Source organism: Camelus bactrianus, chromosome 13, assembly GCF_048773025.1.
Source record: "Camelus bactrianus isolate YW-2024 breed Bactrian camel chromosome 13, ASM4877302v1, whole genome shotgun sequence".
Taxonomy (NCBI): domain Eukaryota; kingdom Metazoa; phylum Chordata; class Mammalia; order Artiodactyla; family Camelidae; genus Camelus; species Camelus bactrianus.
The window spans coordinates 74,381,359-74,400,699 of record NC_133551.1 but is presented as its reverse complement, the minus strand read 5'-3'; the positions used below and the strand labels follow the sequence as shown (position 1 = coordinate 74,400,699).

Sequence of the window (19,341 nt, the reverse complement as noted above, 5' to 3'; positions counted from 1 at the left end):
AAGCAGACCCGCAGCGCACACTTGACGACTGCAGCCCAGGAGGACCTGGAGTTAGGTATTAGCCAGGCTGGGGTTGACTTACAAAAACATCCTCTTGAATTTAGTTAGCTTCTGTTTTCTTCTGTTATGAAACAGTCCCTAATAAAGTCCTTCCATTTGTACAGGACCGGGCCCTCCTCTGCCGTGGCCTCACATGAACGGGGAAGGGAGGCTCCGGGAAGCTCAGGGCATCCTTTATGGAGGAGGTGGGAGGCTGAACCTGGAGGCCGCAGGTCCTGACTTGAGGCCAGATCCCTGTCACTAGGTAATGCCTGTCTTCGAGAGAGGACCCAACGGGGCACCCAGGGGCAGCTGAGAGCCACTGTCTCCCCACTGATAACGGTCTCAGCAGCACTGAGAGCCCGGCCAGGGCTGACCCAGCCCAGGGGAACTGGAATTCAGTCTGCTCCGCGTGCTGGCCAAGGACGGAGCTACCCAACGGTGCTGTGACAGCATTCTAGTCGTGGGGCGCTGGCCAGGAAGAAGGAAGGAAAAGACAACATTCTCGGAAAATCAAGGGAAAACACGAAGGTGAGAGGAAAGCAAACATGGAGTTTTGACCACCGTGCGAAGACAAGGCATTGAGGTGACGAAGCGGCGACAGACGCGGACCCGAGATGCAGGTGGAGCAGAGGCGGTGCCGCCATCGGGAGTCCCTGGGAGCACGTGCACCCCGGGCCTGCCTCCCCTGAGGCCTCGAACCTCCTGTTTCTACCTCGAAGTATCTTCCAAGCCAGTTTTTCTCCCTCTCAGCACCTGACGTGCGGATCTCAGTTCTGACAGCCTCCGCCCTGAAGTCTCCCCGCCTGGTCTCCATTCAACAGCACTTGTCTTTTTGGAAACAAATCCTGCCCCACTGATTCCCCGCTGAGGTCTCCCACTGTCCATCTCACCGCACAACCTCCAGCCCCCGGCCCCTGGAGCACGCACAGCTTTCCTCCAGCCTCCGGGCTCACACACCCTGGTTTCCTGCCTCCTTCAGCTCTGGTTCCAGCCCTTCAGAGCTGATGGCCTCGGAGAGGTGAGAGCCCCTCTGTCACTGTCCCCACCGCCGTGCACTCCTTAGCATTTACCACAAATTGTAATTACGTGTTGCTTTCTATTCCAGAAGGGCACGTGTGTTTCCCACGATCTAGCGTGTGGCTGTTATTCAACAAATGTCTGTTGAATGAACCCCCGCAAGCCCATTTCTTCGTCTGTGAAACGCCAGAAATCATGCAAACTGTCGGGGTGCTGGTGGGTACCAATCACGTAGCTCCTGTACGGGGCCCTCACTATGTACCGATCACTGGTCTGTGTGCAGCTGTCACAGGTAATTCCCACTCGCAGGTATCAGCCCCCTCCCCTTACATCAGTGGGAGAACTGAGGTAGAGACTTCGAAGGGTCCGCCTGACACCGAACTAGAAAGAGGCGGAGTGGCACTTTCAGCCCACATCTTCCACTTCTTCTGAGGCCTCACTCTCGACTCTGGAGGGAACCGAGCCCAGGCAGGTGTGCGGTTCAGATCGCAGAGAACCGGGGGCGTGTTGAGAGCAGGAGGCAGGGCAGCTGGATTTCAGTGACAGGACAGAGGAAACGGAAGAGAATAAAGCAAAGGGCCTGGTGACACGGGACAAATGCCCTGGCAAACAGCATCCCAGCTCACTCCCGCCTTCTGGGGGTGTGACTCGCTGTCTCCATGAGCGGCCAGGGAGGCTGGGCTTCCTTTGGGGGCCTCACATCAAGCAAGAAGCAGAGCCTCCCCAAGGGCCGAGAGCAACTGGGACCCAGTCCTAAAACTCAAAATGAGTCACATCAGGCCCTCACCAGAGCCTTCCTGTGACAGCCGCTGGGGTGGGACGCCCCTCCCCAGGTGGACCCTATTTTGAGAGTAACAGACCAGCACCAGTCCAAGTTCACCTTCTTAGTTGTTAAAGGCAAATACAAACAGTTCGTTTTCACTGTGTGTTTGTGTATTTCAATACAAACTGCTCAAGTTATCTGTCATCTTAGGGAATGACGGTACATTTCAAGTGTATATTAAACTGCACAGAACCTTCCCTGGTGCTTAAAACTGGCCAGTGTCATTATTACTCAAGACATCAAATTTTATAAGAGTTTAGGCAAGAAACGTTGTTAATGGTGTCATAAATAAGTATTATAACTTTATTAAAATGGAAAGACAATATTCAAAATAATGCAACAAAAATGAATAAAATCCTTTGTCCAATACTGTACAGAGAATGCAGAAATCAGTGCATTTTTCTAAAGCATGTTTTAACCTTCATTTAGTTCATACTAAAATAAAAGCTTTAAATAGCTCAAACAGTATCGCTCAGCAGTTTCAACCGTAAACAGGTCGTTTACCTGTGAACACTGTAGCGGCGCGCGACTCCGGGAGCGAGCGCGCGCCTCTGCTCTGTGCTTCTGCGCACGAGATAAACACAGCTGAGGTGTGAGAATCCCAGCGCACGTGCTGTGTCTCACCGAATCCGAGGGAAGCAGCGGCCGTGGGCCTTGCAAGCAGGTGCTGATGTGACCTACTGGGCTCTTGATCAGAAGTGTTTTACTTAAAAACCAAACAATCCCCAGGAAATACTGAAAAGGAACCAGCAACACAAGGCCAGCTTGTGTTGTATTTGTTTATTCAGACAGTCTAAAAAAGGGGGGAGAAAAAACCCAGAGCCAAAAACACAACACACACCCCCACATGGATACTCCCCAGTCACGTGGCTGACCTTCCTCATCACCTCAGCTGACATCCTCAACCCTGGTGAAGAATCTGCTCTCCCCTGGGCATCCATGCGCCCCACAGTTTCCATGGGGGGAGTAAAGCAGGGACTGTAAGGAAAAATGATTTACTAATTCTATCTTGTCCCATTTTTCAAGATGTGAGACATAGACAGGTGGGACTATGGTACCAAACATGCTGCCATCCCTCCCCTCAACAAAACAGAGAGCAGGACCTAAAGCCTCTGGGTCTTGGGACGATTTTTAAACAAGGCAGGTTAAATCACAGGCAGGATGGACGGCCTGCCCTCCGTGAAGAACTGTCTGTAAAAAATAAATGAAACAAAAATATAACAGGCCTCAGACTCAGAAATCTTCACACTAAACAAAAAAAATTTTTTTTAATGTTTCTGATCTAAACAATACTGTATTTGCTTCCCTTTGCTCTATTTTCAGTCTTTTGGGAGCCATCCTCCAGCTTGAGCTTTTCTCATTCTGAATATATATTACTCTAAGATAGTAACTAAGGGGTTAACTTGCAACTAGTGTCTATGATTACACCACAAGTGAATACATAGGTATATAACGTGCGTGCACAGAAGTCCCCCTCCTGCTCTCCCTGAATCACATCTTTAAGTCACAGACTTGATGCTCACACGACCGAGCGTGGTCCTCACGCGACAGCGCCTCACGACGCTCCCAGCCCTCGTCTTTCAGGCGGAGAGTTCAGCTCTTTCCTCCCTCCTGTGGGCCTCGATCCTGCTGGACACCTGCTGGGGGACCGTCTGCTCCTACGGCAGCTCTGCCGAGCCCGGACCCCAGAGTCTAAGGAGAAACCACGTAGGATAAATGTTTGCGCTTCCCGTGGCCCCCCATGTCCGTCTTTAGTTTCGAGTCTGGCTTTTCCGTGCCTGACACGACCCCGCAGTCGGCGGGCAGCGGCTGGATGGCGTGTGTTTCTTCTGCTTCCTGAAAAAACTTCTCGTATCTGTCCAGGTAGGGCGGCCGCTCGGGCAGCAGGTAATAATGCGTCGAACTCACCTTCTTTCCATTTTCGATGATGGGCAGGATGCAGGGAACCTTGCTGGCCGCTCCCTCGCTGTGCTGTCTCTGCAGGGCCTTGCTGCTGACGTACTTGGGGTCTGGGGCAAAGCTCTGCGTGGGGGGCATGACCCCATTGAGGTAAGACGGGAGGCTTTTGGGGCTCGGGGTGCGGGAGTTACTCCGGGACAGAGGCTCTCTCGGCGGGACTTTGGGAGGCCTGTCCTCGTCGCTGTAGGTGCTGGACGTCACTTCGGCCGACCACCTCCTGTAGTCGGGCTTCACCGGCCGGGGAGGGAGGGGGACCCGCGGGGGCACCTCAGGCTTGTCTTCGTCGGAGGTCGGGGAGGCTCTGTGGACGTAGCTGGAAACCCTGATGGCTGGCTTGTTAAAGGAGCCCGCCGGCCCCGAGTGCGACCTTCTCAGTCTCCGGTGGGCCTGGGGCGGAGCGGGGTCTGCCCCCGGCACCCCCGCGGCGTGGTCGGGCGCCTGGGTGAGGTCGGCCGCGGAAACGGCCGGGGTGTCGAAGTAGGCGTAGTTGATCTGCCCGCACCCACGGAAGCTGCGCCGGCCCGGGCCGTCGGACCTGAAGTCACCCGGCGCACAGTCCTCCAGCAGGAAGTCCGTGTCCGAGCTGGTCAGGAACTCCACCTCGCAGTCGGTCTCGTCCAGGGAGAGGTCCTCGGAGATGGGCAGCGGCGGCAGGGGCCTGGAGCCCCGCTCGCAGGGGCCGGCGCAGGGGAAGAGGGCCGGGGAGTTCTTGATGGGGGTGAGCGGAGGCGTCGCCGCGCACACCCCGTTCACTGAGAGCTTCTTAAAACCACAGACCACCGGCTCCTCCTCCTGGCGCCCCCAGCCCTCACTCGGGGGGATGATGAGAGGGGGCAGGCTGGGCTTCCGCGAGGGGCCACTTTCTGCAAAGTGGCTGCTGTGCATCGGGGCGGATCTGGACGCGGACCCTACGAGGAACACGACAGGTTAGCAAAGATCGACCGTGCCCCTCTACCCACCGTGGGGCCAGACCCCGGCCGCCGGAGGCCCCGGTGGCTCTCAGAGACTGGAGCGCGGGGAACACCCAGGCAACAACCGCGGGGGTAATTAGAGCCCAGAGGTTGGGAACGCACATGATCTGGTTCAAAGAACAAATTATCTCCTCTCTCTGCCTTGGACATGTGCACGCGCACACCCCCACGCCTCAGACAGGTCGGGTGACGTGCGCAGAACCGGCAGAAGGTGTGCAGCGTGTAATTTACGCGGCGGCCGCGCCGCGCTCAGGGCAGGACAGAGAAGGCCCGGGCTCACCCTGCCCCACGCGGGCTGCCGGCCGGTGGCCTCGCCTGCAGGCCGACACGCGGCCCCCGGCAATAAGGGACTCATTTACTTTCCCACTTTCAAACAAGCATTCAGTGCTAGTGAGAAAGATGAGAGGCCCTGTCCAAGGCTTCTAAAAGTAGAGATCAGAACGGAAATGAGAACTTCATTCTTAATTTTAGAAAATCACGCGTCCACAGATGAGTGGCATGAAGAATGGGTGACTCAGGAGCGGGCAGACAAGTCTAAAGACGTGGTCATCTGCGGAGTCTGCTGCCACTAGGGGTCAGACTCCTCCTGGAGCCAGCGCAGTCACTTCCTCAGGCAGAAAGTGACACTGGAGCACAAACCAGCACCCTCGGCTGCCAGCTTCTGCTCTGAGCGCCAGCTCCGCCGGGGTTTTTGGAACACCTACCGATGGACGTCAGGTGGCCTGGGGTGGCAGAGTTCAGACTGTAGGCCATGGTTATTGGGTCAATATTTAAAAAGCTACTGAAAGAAAAAGAGAGACATCTTGGTCAGAAACAGGCAGGAGCCACCTCCTCTCCCTCCTTCCAGCACCGCCGTCCATGGATCCCAGGGGCGTCCTGTCTTCAGCTTACTTTTCAAACTCGCTGCGGCTGCCCCAGCAGGCCTTCAGACTCCCCATGGCTTGGCCATGGTGCAGAAATCCGGTTTTTAATGGGACTCTGACCTCCTGAGCAGCCACTCCTGCCGTGGACATGGTGCCTTACTCGGGGATGTCTTCAAACTGGTGAAGCCCAGGGATGTGTAGTCAGCCAGTTGCTTTCATTCCCTAGAGGGTGTGACAAGGAAGAGCGAGTAAAGGAAATGATTCAGAAACACGCCGGACTAGTGAAGAGGAGTAATTCTGGGGGCTGCTGAATAGAAACATTCAATTGTGGACTCTCACTCAATTCTGACACTTTTACATTCACTGATTCTTCCTTTTCATGAGGGTATTTAAAAGCAGACATTAAAAATAATTAATTGGGGAGGGGGTAAATACTGATCCAAGATTTGAAACGTGTTCAGCAAATGAGAAATAATCCGTCGCCAGCTACGGCAGACCTGCTGCAGAGCTGACCAGCTGTACAGCCAACCAGGCTCACTTGCCAAAGCAAACAAGTATTCCTCCAGCCTCCCGGGAAAGCGACCTTCCAGTGTGGCTGTGCAGGGCGTGGGGCTCCTTCTCCCCCAGGATAAAAAGGTAATTTCGGAAATTACCATATTCAATACTGCAGCACTAAGAGTCACTGAACCCAACGCTTTGATTAAGCAAGAGTCTGTGGACGGCCCCAGATTACCCGGGAGCCTAGCATTTCTTTGGATTCTGTATTTCAGGGTGGGCCACGGGAAGACAAGGTCTCCAATTATCACTTGTTCGAGAATGAAGAAAGAGTTATATACAAAGACACTAATTTCCATCCTCCCGTAAAAATCAAGTTCTGCAGGATGACTGCTTCAGCGGAGGCCTGGACAGCGTCCTCCCCCCTTTTAAAGGCAAACTTAAGAGTGCATTCCCCGCATTCCCCCTCGTGAAGTGCCTCGTCTTTTCTGTCCCGCCTAGCTGCGAGGCACAGGTTACAGGGGCGAGGTAAGTACAACTTTTTTTAAGCCAGTGGTTCCTCAGTTTTGGGCCCCTCCATGCCCTCATCAGGTGTTCTGGAGTCCCCCATCGCCACTGCCTCTGGTGAACTTTCCATATTCATTACAGAGGTGTTCATTCGCATCCGTCTTTGCCATCTCAGATAGTCATGTCTGCTTAGAGTAAATTCAGGACATCGTCTGTCAACTTCTCCGAGTCACACTGACCCCTCTGGCGATGTGTCTATATGCTTTATGACGCTTTCGTGTTCTCTTGACAAATATTTTTGCACAGACTGAGAGCTGGGGGCCCTGGGCTGAGGACAGAGGATGACACAGATGAGTGGGACGTGTGCTGGGACACGGGGAGGGGCATACAGGGCATCGTTTTGTTGCCAGAACAATACTGTGAGCCCAGGAAAGGGGTCATGTCCCAGTCATTCATTGTCAACACCTGGAGCACTGGCAGGTGCTCAGTAAGCGGGCGTTTGGGGATGAAGCTCTGGACAATACCGCCTGATTATTATCATCGTCAGTGTCGCCTGGGCGTGAACAGCACTGAAGGCACAGGGCTTCTGTAGCTAAGGCTCTAAAAAACTACTTGCAATATTCATTTTTTTCACATAAGAAGGAATGGAGAGAGAGTAATGTTTCAGTGACAAAGTAAGGAGGAAGGGGCCCAATGACCTATTCTCTCAGCTTTTTACTTTCCCCAAGTCAGCTATTTCAATATACTAGGCAGAGATTTAAACAGCTTTAAAATATTATTTCAAATGGTCAAGCATTATCCTTCTTTAGTCAGTCTCTAAAGACATGGGATTAAGAAAAGGGGGGAAGAATCCATCAATTCAGATCTAAATTACTGGGACGTCTTCCTCACTGTTGGGTTTTTAGATGAGAAGCAAAACCAATGTATTTTTACGTCACCAGAATCAGGTGGAAGCTGTAAGAAAAATGTAAAATACCAAGTTTTCGAAAAAATTGCTAGACCCTCCCTCCCTGTCCCTGCCCTGCAGTTTGTGGTGCTTTTTCAAAGCAATCTACAAGCACCGGCAGGAGGGCTGCAGGGAGTGTGGTGATGCAAAAATGGAAGGCCAGATAGGAAGGAGAATATGGCATTTAAGTGGTTTGAAAGCACACGTTTGAAGATCACCCGTCCCGATTACAGGGAAACGCTGCGGGGGATTCTGGAGGCCCAACCCCCACCTGTCTGCAAGCTGACGAGAACGACCAGTAATTACTGTGTGTCAGCCTCCTAATGCCATCTAAATCTCAGCTTTCAACAGGATGATTGTGTAACTATCGCCTGGGCTGAGATTGCCTCGGAATCCTAAACTTCCATTTCAATGGCCCCTTAACATTATTTGTGCGTTCTAGAAAAAGTTATTTTTTTTAGTCATTGTTTCCATCACCGACTTGTTAGCTTTCTGGAGGAAAAAAATCCTGTAGTATAAAAAGAATTGTGTTCACCAAGGCAGCTCCCTTGTGGCCACAATAGTGTCTTTGTGCATTCAGAGCAGGTGACCTGCCTCCACTTTCAATGGGGAATTGTGAATGGGCCGTGTTATGAAACCGGCCGCACTTCCTACTGGCTTGCGCGGAGCTCCCGGGGCTGGGTCGCTGTGCGCTCTCTCCTTTCGGAAAGTAATGTCCAACTGCAGACGCAAAAGGGCAAGCCTGCAGGGGGCCTGGGAGCAAACTTCGAGAGGGTGTCCCTCAGACTATAAACTGAGGGTTTTGGAACCACCTGAAATCCTTCTACACCTCTCCCCAAACTCTGCAACTATTACATATATATTTATACTACACACACACACACACACACACACACACACGCACGCACGCACGCACGCACGCACGCACGCACGCGCACTCCCTGGAGTCAGGGGTGGGAATCAATCCATTTGGTCAAGTTCATGTTCAAAAGAAACACAGTCTTCAAGTGAAACGTAACTAACGCTGCGGTGTTTCGAATTTGGTTTCCTGTGGCTAAAGCTAGCTCTGCCTCACAATTCATTAGGGAACCGACTGCAAAGAGGTATCTATGTGGGAAAATCAGTAGCTCCAAGGAGGAGACGGCATTCTGGGAGGAACTGCAAAAAGATGACAGCTAGTGTTCATCCGGGCAGCATGGTCTAGACTGGGATCTAAGGAACTTTGGACACAGTAACTCTTCAAATACATGACCTACTCTTCAGCCTCCGAGTCTGTCAAAAATGTGGTTAAGTACCCATTCCAGATGGGAACTACTGCTTCCCATTAACATTACTTGGTTTTGTTTAATTCAAGGGGAATTAAAAAACAACAAACCCTAGAACCCTGTGTTTCCCCAGGCCGTCCTGCCTTTCTTTGCCTCCCACCCGGCCCCGCGGGGACTTCTGAGCCTGGCTCTGACGGCTCCCGAATCTTGACTCCAGCCCTGGCTCGAGCCTCCACTTTGCATTTCCTATTGTCTGGTGATTATCTTTCCACTTGGATGGCCCTCTGGCATCTCCAACTCTGCAAACCAAACTCCTCCTGTCACTTACTTCACCCCCTCCCCCTGCCGGACCAGTTTGTGTTCTGAGAGGACCATGCTACTCCTCAAGGCACCATTCTTCACCTGAGTTACGGGAGATCTGCGTTCAGCTCCCAAGTTCCGGTGCCTATTTCTGCGTCATTTCTCTAATGGACCTTCCTCCTGTTCACTGGTACCCATCTGCCTGGGGTCTGAAAATCCCCCTTCCACCCGACTGGCCGGATCAGTATTCCCAAACTACAGCTCGAATTAAGATCGTCCACCGCTCCAGGGTCCTGGAGGGCTTCTAAGGGAAAGCTGCCCGGTCTGGCTCCACCTTCTTCCTGCCCTTGCTCCTCTATGCTGTCAGAGATCAGTGAGGCCTTCGGGACCATCCCTTATGCCACTGTCTCCACAGACCCGCGCCCTTCTGAGAGGCCAGGGCAGTGTCTCGATGGTCTCGGATTATTTTGTGCTGCACCCCGTTCCCTGTCCATCATCCTGATTTCCCAGGGTGGCTCCCTGGCCCCCAACCCTGGCCCCCAGCCCCAGCCCTCCGCAGATCCTGGCTTCATTCTTTTCTGATACATACTTATGCGAATTTTGAGAAAATATTCATCTCATTAAAAAAAAAAAGTAATTACACGGAAGATTCACGTAGAGTATAAATCAGTGGAGGGAAAACCTTCCTGTGTGCGGACACTGCCCCGGGATAATAGAGTAAGTCTAGGATTTGGAGCAGGCAGGGAACTTTCATTAAATTCACTCCCCAAATTCAAACTGGGCAGTCTGAGACTGGGCAAAAATCAGAAGCTTAAACGGGTAACAAGGCAACTTTCTAAACTGGCTTCTGCTACTCAATGTTTACTTAGAGCAATGGTGCTTTCTAGAAACAAGGAATTTCACCTTCTCTTCTCTTCCGGGTTATAAGGCACCTACTGTGTGTTTTCGCTGCTAAATTTAAGGCCATGTTCCTTAAGAAAAAAAAGTTACATAAGAAAGCACACTGCACATTCTTAGTATTAAGGTGAAATCACATGCTTTTTGCTTGAGGACGGCCTCTTTGAAACTGTTCTTGAAAAGACTAGGCTCCCTTAAGACAGCAACCTAGATATGCTCACCTTGCCACCAGACCTCATGAATAAGCCGAGGACCAATCCACTCAAGGAGGAGGGGCACATTTTTGTCATACAACTCATCCAGTTCTGCCCAGTGCTTCCTTATTTAAGTGTGATGTAATTTCCTTCTTTCAATCTGGTTTAAGAACCTGATTTCTGTTTATTCAGGGTGATAAATAGTCTTTTCAGCTGCATTTAACAATTACCTACATAACTATTTCCAATGTCCAGGGAGACAGGAGGTAACTATATTTAGAGCCCAAATTTGTGAAAAGAAACTGACTCGAGAACATGGTGAACACCATGACTTTAGACCCTCCCCACATCAACTTATCTTCATTTTCAAAATGTCTAAAATAATCACCTTTGGGAGAACAAAAAAAGAAGCCAAGGCCTCGCCACTTTGACTGTGACTCGTGTCCACAGCACTCGGAGCCGAGCTACTCGCCTTGAGGATTCAGTTCAGCTGTTTCGTGGAACTTTAACTTTTATTAACAATATGAGAGAACTTACCGATTTGACACGCACCTCACAGTGTCAGTGTTTATGACAGTTATTAATTACAGTGCCATGTGACCCAAGTTTATTCCCTGAAAACTAAAGAGTCTTCAAAAGGCACAGGCCCTCATTCGGAGTTTTTCTCCGATTCCATTTTAACAGCTATGATGCGGGAAAGGAATGGGGTGGTGGCGAGGGAGGGGAGGCCCCCCGCCCCGTCCGTGTCCTGCTCCACCGGGAGCATCAGAGCATCAGCAGATACAAACTGCCACGTACGCAGCAGAAGAACAGTGAGGTCCTACCGCACAGCGCAGGGGACTAGATTCAATGGCCTGTAATAGCCTGTGATGAGAAAGTAGATACATGTACAAGTATTAACTGAATCACTGTGCCGTACACCAGAAACTAACACAACACTGTAAATCAACTACACTTCAATTTAAAAAAAAAAAAAGCATAGGTGACTTAAAAATGTGTTATATTAAGTTAATAATATGCAGCTAAGCTCAAGGTCTCAGTCAGGAGGAGCGTGTGGTCCAGCGCAGCGGGGACGGGGCTCCGGGCCTTCCTCCCCTTGCCCGCGCCTGGCACCTGATGGCCCATTTGTAGGTGGTAAAAACTGAGGCAGCAAGGAAAATATTTTAACTTCACGCCGTCACGCTCAAAGCTAAGTGACATGATGACTTGAAAAATTTGGAATATTTTTTAGCTAAGTACTTTAAGAAACGGCAAGCTAACAAAAAACCTACTCCTCTGACTACCCGGTCATCACCGGCCTCTGGATCCCCTGGTCTCCTGGAGGTCTTCAGTGACGGCAGAACCTCCCTGGTCCTTTTCCTACGGAGTAACTCCCATGGGCATCACAAACACACACACACACACACACACACACAGGATGGAAAATATTAGTCGTTTTACACATGCACACAATAGATTTCTAGTTGTAAAAGAGACGTGATTTCTATTCCAACCTTAATGACAATGGACACAACAGTCTGATGATGGGAAGCGAGTCTTTAAAACTTCAAATTCATTTAATGAGCGTTTAAGTCACCCGATGGGTAACTCTGGATTGTTACCAGGAACACAAACCCGGCAAGAGTAATAGCTGCTTCATCGGACACTTACGTGGCAGGCATTGTTCTAAGTGCTCTACGTGTATTAACTTATTTAATCCTCTCAACAACCCTGCGAGGTGGGGGACTCCTATTACCCTCATTTACAGAGGAGGAGCTGGAGGCGCAGAGTTAAGTAACCTGCTCCAGGTCACGCCTGGCCAGTGGTGGGGCCGAGGCGACGCCAGGCTCTCCCCACACACCATGCTGCTCTCCACGCCTCTAGGCTCTTAAACTGGGGTAGGATTTGACCACTGCAAGGCTCAAGCTTTAAGGGTGGCTCAGACACTTTTCTGGGGATTTGCTGCCTGGTAATACTTTTTCTTGGGTCACTCTTAGCCTATGAAAGTCCTCAAATTCCCCTGTAAGAGTCATTACCTGCAGATTTGCACTATGTATCCTCTAAAAAGGGTGGGTTAAGGTATCAGCTCTATGTTCTAAGACTACTTTGAAACCCTCAACCTTTAGTGACACACTGATGCCCCACCGTCCTAGAACCCATTACAACGTAGTATTCAATATAACACAGGTCTGTGTTCACCTATAGAATGGCGTCACTACATATACCCAACGGGCCTCCTCTGAATACATTTGCAGCGTGGATCCTGATGGTGGAGTTATAACCAGGCTCTATTGTAAAATCCAGGATTTAATAATAGAATATCTTGTATTTGGAACACACTCCACAAATTACAAAGCACTTTCTAACATGTTATGTCCCTTGATCCCCAAAACATCCCTGTAAGAAGAGGCAGGGATTATAATCCCCACTTTGCAGAGGAGGAAATGAAGTGAGGTTTGTCAGCAAGAGGCCAGCGCAGCTCTCCTGCGCTGTAAGCTGGCATCTTCCCCGCCACACTCTCACTGCCTCTCCTTTCTAGAGTAGCTTCATTTTAGGCAACAGCCCCAGTCCTCCTCCTAACATTCTTGTTCACAAATGGGGAAAGTGACCCAGAGGACAGGACCCAAGCGCTAATCAATGGCAGAGATGAAAAACGAACTCAGCCTGGGGTGTTTGGCTCATGCATTCTTAGGGGTTCTTAGGGGGGAAGGCTTAACTATGTTCACAAATGGTTATTAAATGCTGATTGTGCACCAGACATGGCACCAGGGGAAAGGGAAAGGGACGGGATGCTGCCTGAGGAAGTCTCAGTCCAGCGAGGAGAGAGGTAACAAGCAAGCAGGCAACCGTGGACGGTGGCCACTTCCAAGGAAACGGGCGGAGAACAGCGAGAGGACACGAGAACCTATTTACACAGGCGGTTAGGGAAGGCTCTCAGGTGACTTTTAAAATTCAAGTCTAAAGGATGAAAGAAAGGCAGTGCTAAGAGGGGTCAGGAGAAGCGTGTTCCTTGCAGAGGGGTTAGAGTATTTTTTAAAAAATCAATCTGTAACTAGTCAGGTTTCATATTCTGGGGGTCTAACAAGAGCTTTTGGACAATGTCTTCTAAAGCTTACCTCCTGAATGTTTCCTCTATTAAACGGTAATGTTTTATTGAATTGTGGCACTTTGGCATTGAAAAGGGCTCATTCATGCAGCCACACTCCTGTATTTTAAAAATATATTCAACGGCCTTTGAGTAATACTGCCCTATTTTATGGCATAAGGAGTTAGACTGGAGTACCAACAATGACTCCAAATTGCAGGATCTTTTTTCTTTTCTGAAATCTGAATCCCACACTAACTTTCCCTTACCTTAAAATGAATTTCTGTATTCAGCTAGTAACTCACATACAGAACCCTGAAACTCACCAAAGCGTCTTTACAAAGCGTGTGTTCATACTGTGTAAATAATACCAGAAGGCCACAAATGGATTTCATTCATCTAGTGAGTTATACATTAGCTTTCATAAAGCATGGCCAAACACCAGCACTGAAGGATGCTAAAGGAATCCTGATGGTGAGGCACCAATTCAAATGTATTTAGATTAAGAGCAGAGTTGTTTCTCTGGCAGAGGGAGCCTGCAACATTCAAATTCCTGGAATTACCCTCGGCACCACCTTTTCCCTCCTCTGCTCATCTTCCTAAAGCAACCCGATGGTATGCAGACATTCAGGTCAGTTTCAAGCATGTTCGACTGTGCCTGTAATTTAGGTGACTTGCTTTTAAAAGCTACCATTAGTATTAGCAGAAAGGAAGTAGTATCTGGTTCAACTTCTGAGAAGCAGCAGTGAAGAGTCATTTTCACACAAAAACTCAAGGCCAAAGTATAATTAAATCTCACAGAAAGAGAGCGACTTGTATCTATTGTGAACTGAAAGCAGTAAACCCAATGCATCAAAACACTGATTTTTACCTATCAAAAATATGAATAATTCAGACATTTCCTAAGAGCCATTGAAAAAACAAAACAAAACCAGATTTGCTGTCCGATCCTTATCAGTGACTGGTCCAATCCTGCTCAGCTTTACAATGTAAAACATGCTTTCCTGCATTTATCAATCATCAATTATCAACTGTGTAAGACAGAAGCTGTATGAGGCAGAGTTCCTGCCCGTAAGGAGTTTACAATCTAATATCTGTTGGGTTATAAATTGTTAGCCCCAGATCTCTCCCATCTATCCGTAAGTATCTATGGGAACACACAGCTGAAAATGAACCTCTCTGTGAAGTGAGGGCAATGACAAAGAGTGTCCAAACTGCACTAAAACCTGTATGTACTTCTCTTCAAATTTGCTGATATCTGGAAAAGAGCTTGGTTGATAACATACTGATAACCAATCATAGCACGTTAACAAGAAACCGACTTCTTTTATTTTGGTCTTCGCAAAATCGGGTCATTTATTGAAACAGACAACAAAAAATGCCTTTGTTTAACTAAAACTTCACTTACAACTATAAAATAACAAAGATTAGAAAAAAAAGAAATGTGGTTAAAAAAAGGCAACACTAGGTATGGTTAACTTACATGTTTCTGTCTCAACAAACCTATGCCCACTGCATTCTTAACAGATTTATAAAAGCTTAAAACTTTGCAGAACACTTGTTCTCCAGGAGGAAAAAAAAAAAAAGGCATTTTAACCTCACCTTTCTTCACCTCTGACAGTTGCCTAGAAACCAGTCCTGCCCTACCTGTGTTGCAGGTGTACCTAAAGTCACCAACACATCTCTTTTAAAGCTACAGTCTCTATTCTGACTGCACTTAAGTTTATGACTAACAATCTATTCATGTTTTTTATCAGGTAAGAGGCTGGTTTCTTTCAAGCAATGACGAAATCCTAATAAAGACTTCGCAAGCACCAGTGCAGTACCAATCATGGTAAAGGAGTCATCTAATTTGTACAAGGCTATGATGTAGGTATAAATACACACACACGAGAACTATCCAATAAGCGTTCACGTCTCCGACATTGAATTCTGCAGTTCCTTTCCCTTTGAGGCCGTATTTAAGACATTCAGAGCAAGAATCACGTTCCTGGGAGGAGGAGGAGGAGGAGGGCACGGAGCTGCTCGGATGAATTAGGAACACTGACTGGGGATGACCGTGGCCGCCGAGACCAAGCAGAGGGACTGCGCGGGTCGGAGCCGGTGCCGATCCCGGGCCGCCTGCAGCTTCCAGGACCGGGCTGGTGGGCGCGCGGTGTGGACCGGGCAGCGCAGCCCCCGTGGGGAGGAGACAGCCCGAGGCCGCCGCCAGCCCGCGGGCGCAGGACCCCGGCTCTTCGCTGCCGGAGCCGCGTCCCGGGCGCCCCGGGCCGGCCCCTCCCTCCGTCCGTCCCTCCGTCCCGGGGAGACTCGGCGTCGGGAGACCCTCCCCGCGCCCTGGGGACCCGCCCCGCGTCGGGAGCCGCCCCGAGCCCCGAGGGGCGCGGCGCCACCCTCCCCGCCCCCGGACCGCAGGCCCCTTACCCCCGCGGAGCTGCCGCTGCCCCACGGCGCCCTCCCGCGCATGTCCGTCCCGGCTGGCTCAGCGCCGCGGGCTCAGGGGCCCGGCCACCGCGCAGGCGCCTCCCCGCTCGCCGGCCGTTCGCTGCCGCTCGCGCTCCCTGCTCGCACTCGGCCGCCGTCGCCTCTGCCGCCGCCGCCTCACTATATAGAGAGTGGGCGGGGCCGTGACGTCGCCGCTCACCGCCCCACCTCCCCCGCGCAGCCAATCCCGGCCGCAAGCCGCTTAAAGGGGCGATGTCGCGGCCGAGGCGCTCGCGGCGGGTCCACCCGCGACGCGCGGCCCTGCGGTGAAGCCGCCTTTGTCTCCCGACGGACGTGTTTCTGGGCGGCCGCAGTCTTCGCGCCCCACCTCCAACGGATCCGGGCGGCCGCTGCCGAGCTCTGGGAACCCCTTACCCTGAATTTTCCTCCAAAGTGTGCGGGCCGCCCGGCCTCGGCCGCGGTTCCTGCACGAACCAAAGTTTCCGTCGTTTCCAGCCCCGGGGTGGGTTTTGTTTCCCTCTGTCCGCCGGCCGCCGCACGAGCGGGTCGAGGGCACCGGGAGAAGGCGAGCGGAGTGTCCGGGGGCGGCCTCCGTGGGGCCGCGTGTGCCGCCTGCAGGCCCCGCGCTCACCACGAGGCCCGCGGGCGTGGGAGGGACGGCGGGGGACGTCAGGGACATCAAGAAACTGCGCGAGAGAGGGAGGGACAGTGTGGGACATCAAAGGAAAGCGCGGGAGAGGGAGGGACATGCGGGACAGTGTGGGACATCAGGAGACAGCGCGGGAGAGGGAAGGGCAGCGTGGGACGGTGAGTGGCGGCAAGGCCATGCTGGTGAGGGCCTTTCACGAGAGTGCCCAGCCACCTCTCTGACCACGTGTTTGCAGATGGAGGTCAGGCACTGGTGGCAGTTGGACCCGATAGGGCCGCCCACGGGCTTCCAGAAGGAGCCCCCACCCTCATCTTGGCGTCCGCTCGAGTCCCCAGTCCCGTGTTTACTTAATGGACCCACGCTGACCTCAACATCTCTTGGCATCAGGGCAGCCACTGATGCCCAAGGACAAAACACCAGCAGGCGCCGCGGGAGGAGGTTTCTCAGGGCGCCGGTGATGCAACTTAGGCTTATAGTTTAACCGTAAAATAAATAATACAAATGATAACAAACCAAGAGTAACTAAAGTAAGAAAAAAAGCAAATAGACAGAAACCCTCCAGTTTTAACTAGAACAAATCCCCTGAATGGTACTCTCTATTGAGTAGAGGCCAGAGACCTCCAGCTGACCTCTTTGGTCTCCTCAGAGGCCCTTCTTGCATTTCAGCAGTAATGCCCCGATAGTTAGACATTTAGCACTACCTAATTGGGGTAGTTTAACATATGGAATGAGATTCCGACTTCATTATCAGGTTAACTATTAACTTTGCACCGCATGAAGTGATTTGCCTTTTCTCCCCTCTTATTTGCTTGCATTTCTTTTAAATTTAATTCAAAGGCCTAATTTTGAATTCAAGGCCTTAAACATTAAAACAAAACAAAACAAAAAAAAAACCCACACACACACAAACAAAAAAACAAAAAACCCAAACCTCAAAAAAACTGAAAGATCCTTTTGCCCTCTTTTATTTGCAAGACAAACAAATGTCCAGCAGAAAAAACTCTATCCTCTGGACTACGGGGTTGCTGGGTCATCTTCATGCCTGCGCTGCTTACCAGCAACTCAGTTATTCCATCCTTCTGTTATCTTTTCTTACTTCTTGCCATTCATTTAGTATTATTTTAGAATGATGAAAATTAGTGACAACTCATGGCTAGTTTTCGTACCAAACTAACTCTGTTTTTTGAGTCACAGAGAATCCATCTAGATTCTTTTCCCATTTTGGTTTCATTTATGTTTACGGCTTACCCATACACTGTTATCAGTGTAAAAAAAGATCAGCCTGAGAATTTGCCAGAGAACACCTTTTCAGACCTCACAGTACAGCATTTACTGAATGGGGACCTAGATGAGCTCAGGTGGCATCCAAAAGGAACCCTGGTCTCACTATTTCAAGTCACCACAATACAGCTGTAATTTGTGCTTTGGCCTTATTGGCGTGCTTTTACATTCCCCTATTCATTAAACAGTGATAATCACCAGAGCAACCATCAAACACACCCCTTCTTTAGAGAAAGAAGATCAACAGGATACTCACTATATGGTTGGGAGCTGTGTGATGTGCTAATGTTTCGGTAAATTATCAAAAATCTTACGGTTACCAGGGAAAAGGGGTGGGAAGGGATAAATTTGGGATTTTGAGATTTACAAATGTTAGCCACTATATATAAAAATAGATTTTTTAAAAGTTTCTGCTGTGTAGCACAGGGAACTATGTTCAATATCTTGTAATAACCTTTAATGAAAAAAATATGGAAACGAATATATGTATGTACATGCATGTCTGGGACGTTGTGCTGTACACCAGAAATTGGCACATTGTAACTGATGGTACTTCAATTTAAAAAAAAAAATCACATGAGTAATTCTTGATTAATCTGATTTTTTTTTCTTCTGATCTAGTTAAAACTTGCAAAATAAACATCCTGATTTATTTCTATTGGGGGAAAACCAGTTACAGCTGATAGCGTATTGAATTTTGCTGACAGTTATACTGGTACAATGCAACTTTCTCAGCTGTGGATAAAGTACACGAGAAGACAACACCCCACAGATCTTTTATCTAAGAGTCTATTAGTGCTATTTTGTAATAACACTGACATGTCAATAATATTGTAGAATATTGGGGAAGAGTTTACAAGGAAAATGCTAAGCAACTTGAAATTAGCATATTGTGTTTATCAAGTGATTGTCTATTGACTTGTAACTGGAACTCTAGTCTAGAGGTTTAGGGAAAAAAATACTCTCTTCGAACTGAATCTAACATGTTTTAAATTATCTCCGGTAAGAAAGAAATGTACAGTCAGACAATGTTTTTTTCCTTCTCTCCCAATCATTTCATTTTGAGGCCAGTTCCCGAGGAATTTATATTAGCTGGTGGTTATTTAACATAAAAACCCCTCAACATAACATCTGAAATGTTAGGCTCACATCACACTGACCCAGAGTGTCACTCTGCCCTTGCCCTTTTTCAGAGGAAGAAGAGGCCGTCCTTGGAGTGAGAACAGAGGGAGGTTCTGGCTCAGAAACCTTAGAATCACAGCCTCTGCTCTCCTAAGGACACTGTTCCTTTCTCTCCTCTCCCAGAAGCCCCAGAAGGCACGTAGAAGCTCACGATTCTGTCAGATTTGTGTTGTGATACTATGTGAATCCAGAAGAAGAGGATACACAATTTGATGTTTATTCAGCTTGATTATAGATGTTTTCTGTGTTACGGCTATGTTCATCAAGACATATTTTATTTTATTTTGTCTTTTCTTTTGGGGGTGGGTGGGTAATTAGGTTTATTTATTTTGATGGAGGTAATGTGGATTGAACCGAGGACCTTGCATATGCTAGCCATGCACTGTACCACTGAGCTATACATCCCAGTGCCCATAAAGACATATTTTAAAGTGAGACACT

At 49.6% G+C, this 19,341-nt stretch overlaps 1 protein-coding gene across 2 annotated transcripts; it reads right to left on the bottom strand.

Annotated features, from left to right (window-relative positions):
- Nucleotides 1–2,164: 2,164 nt before the first annotated feature.
- On the bottom strand, nucleotides 2,165–15,939 carry ERRFI1 (ERBB receptor feedback inhibitor 1). Of its 2 annotated transcripts, none has more exons than XM_074377508.1 (4): nucleotides 15,768–15,939; nucleotides 5,704–5,897; nucleotides 5,517–5,593; nucleotides 2,165–4,749 (listed from the first exon to the last, which is right to left on the bottom strand). In XM_074377508.1, the coding sequence occupies exons 2-4, from the start codon at nucleotides 5,823–5,825 to the stop codon at nucleotides 3,575–3,577; spliced, it is 1,374 nt and encodes a 457-aa protein (XP_074233609.1). In that variant the 5' UTR covers nucleotides 5,826–5,897; nucleotides 15,768–15,939; the 3' UTR covers nucleotides 2,165–3,574. The 2 variants fall into 2 exon arrangements, with proteins under 2 accessions (XP_074233609.1, XP_074233610.1); XM_074377509.1 differs by having other exon boundaries at nucleotides 5,517–5,590.
- Nucleotides 15,940–19,341: the final 3,402 nt, after the last annotated feature.

Bases quoted from the DNA above. Each gene is read 5' to 3' on its own strand.
- ERRFI1 (XM_074377508.1), bottom strand. From the start codon at position 5,825: ATGTCCACGGCAGGAGTGGCTGCTCAGGAGGTCAGAGTCCCATTAAAA. The intron at 5,594-5,703 runs GTAAGCTGAAGA...TTTTTCTTTCAG, and splicing joins AGCCGCAGCGAGTTTGAAAA to TAGCTTTTTAAATATTGACC. The intron at 4,750-5,516 runs GTAGGTGTTCCA...TGTTCCTCGTAG, and splicing joins AGGCCACCTGACGTCCATCG to GGTCCGCGTCCAGATCCGCC.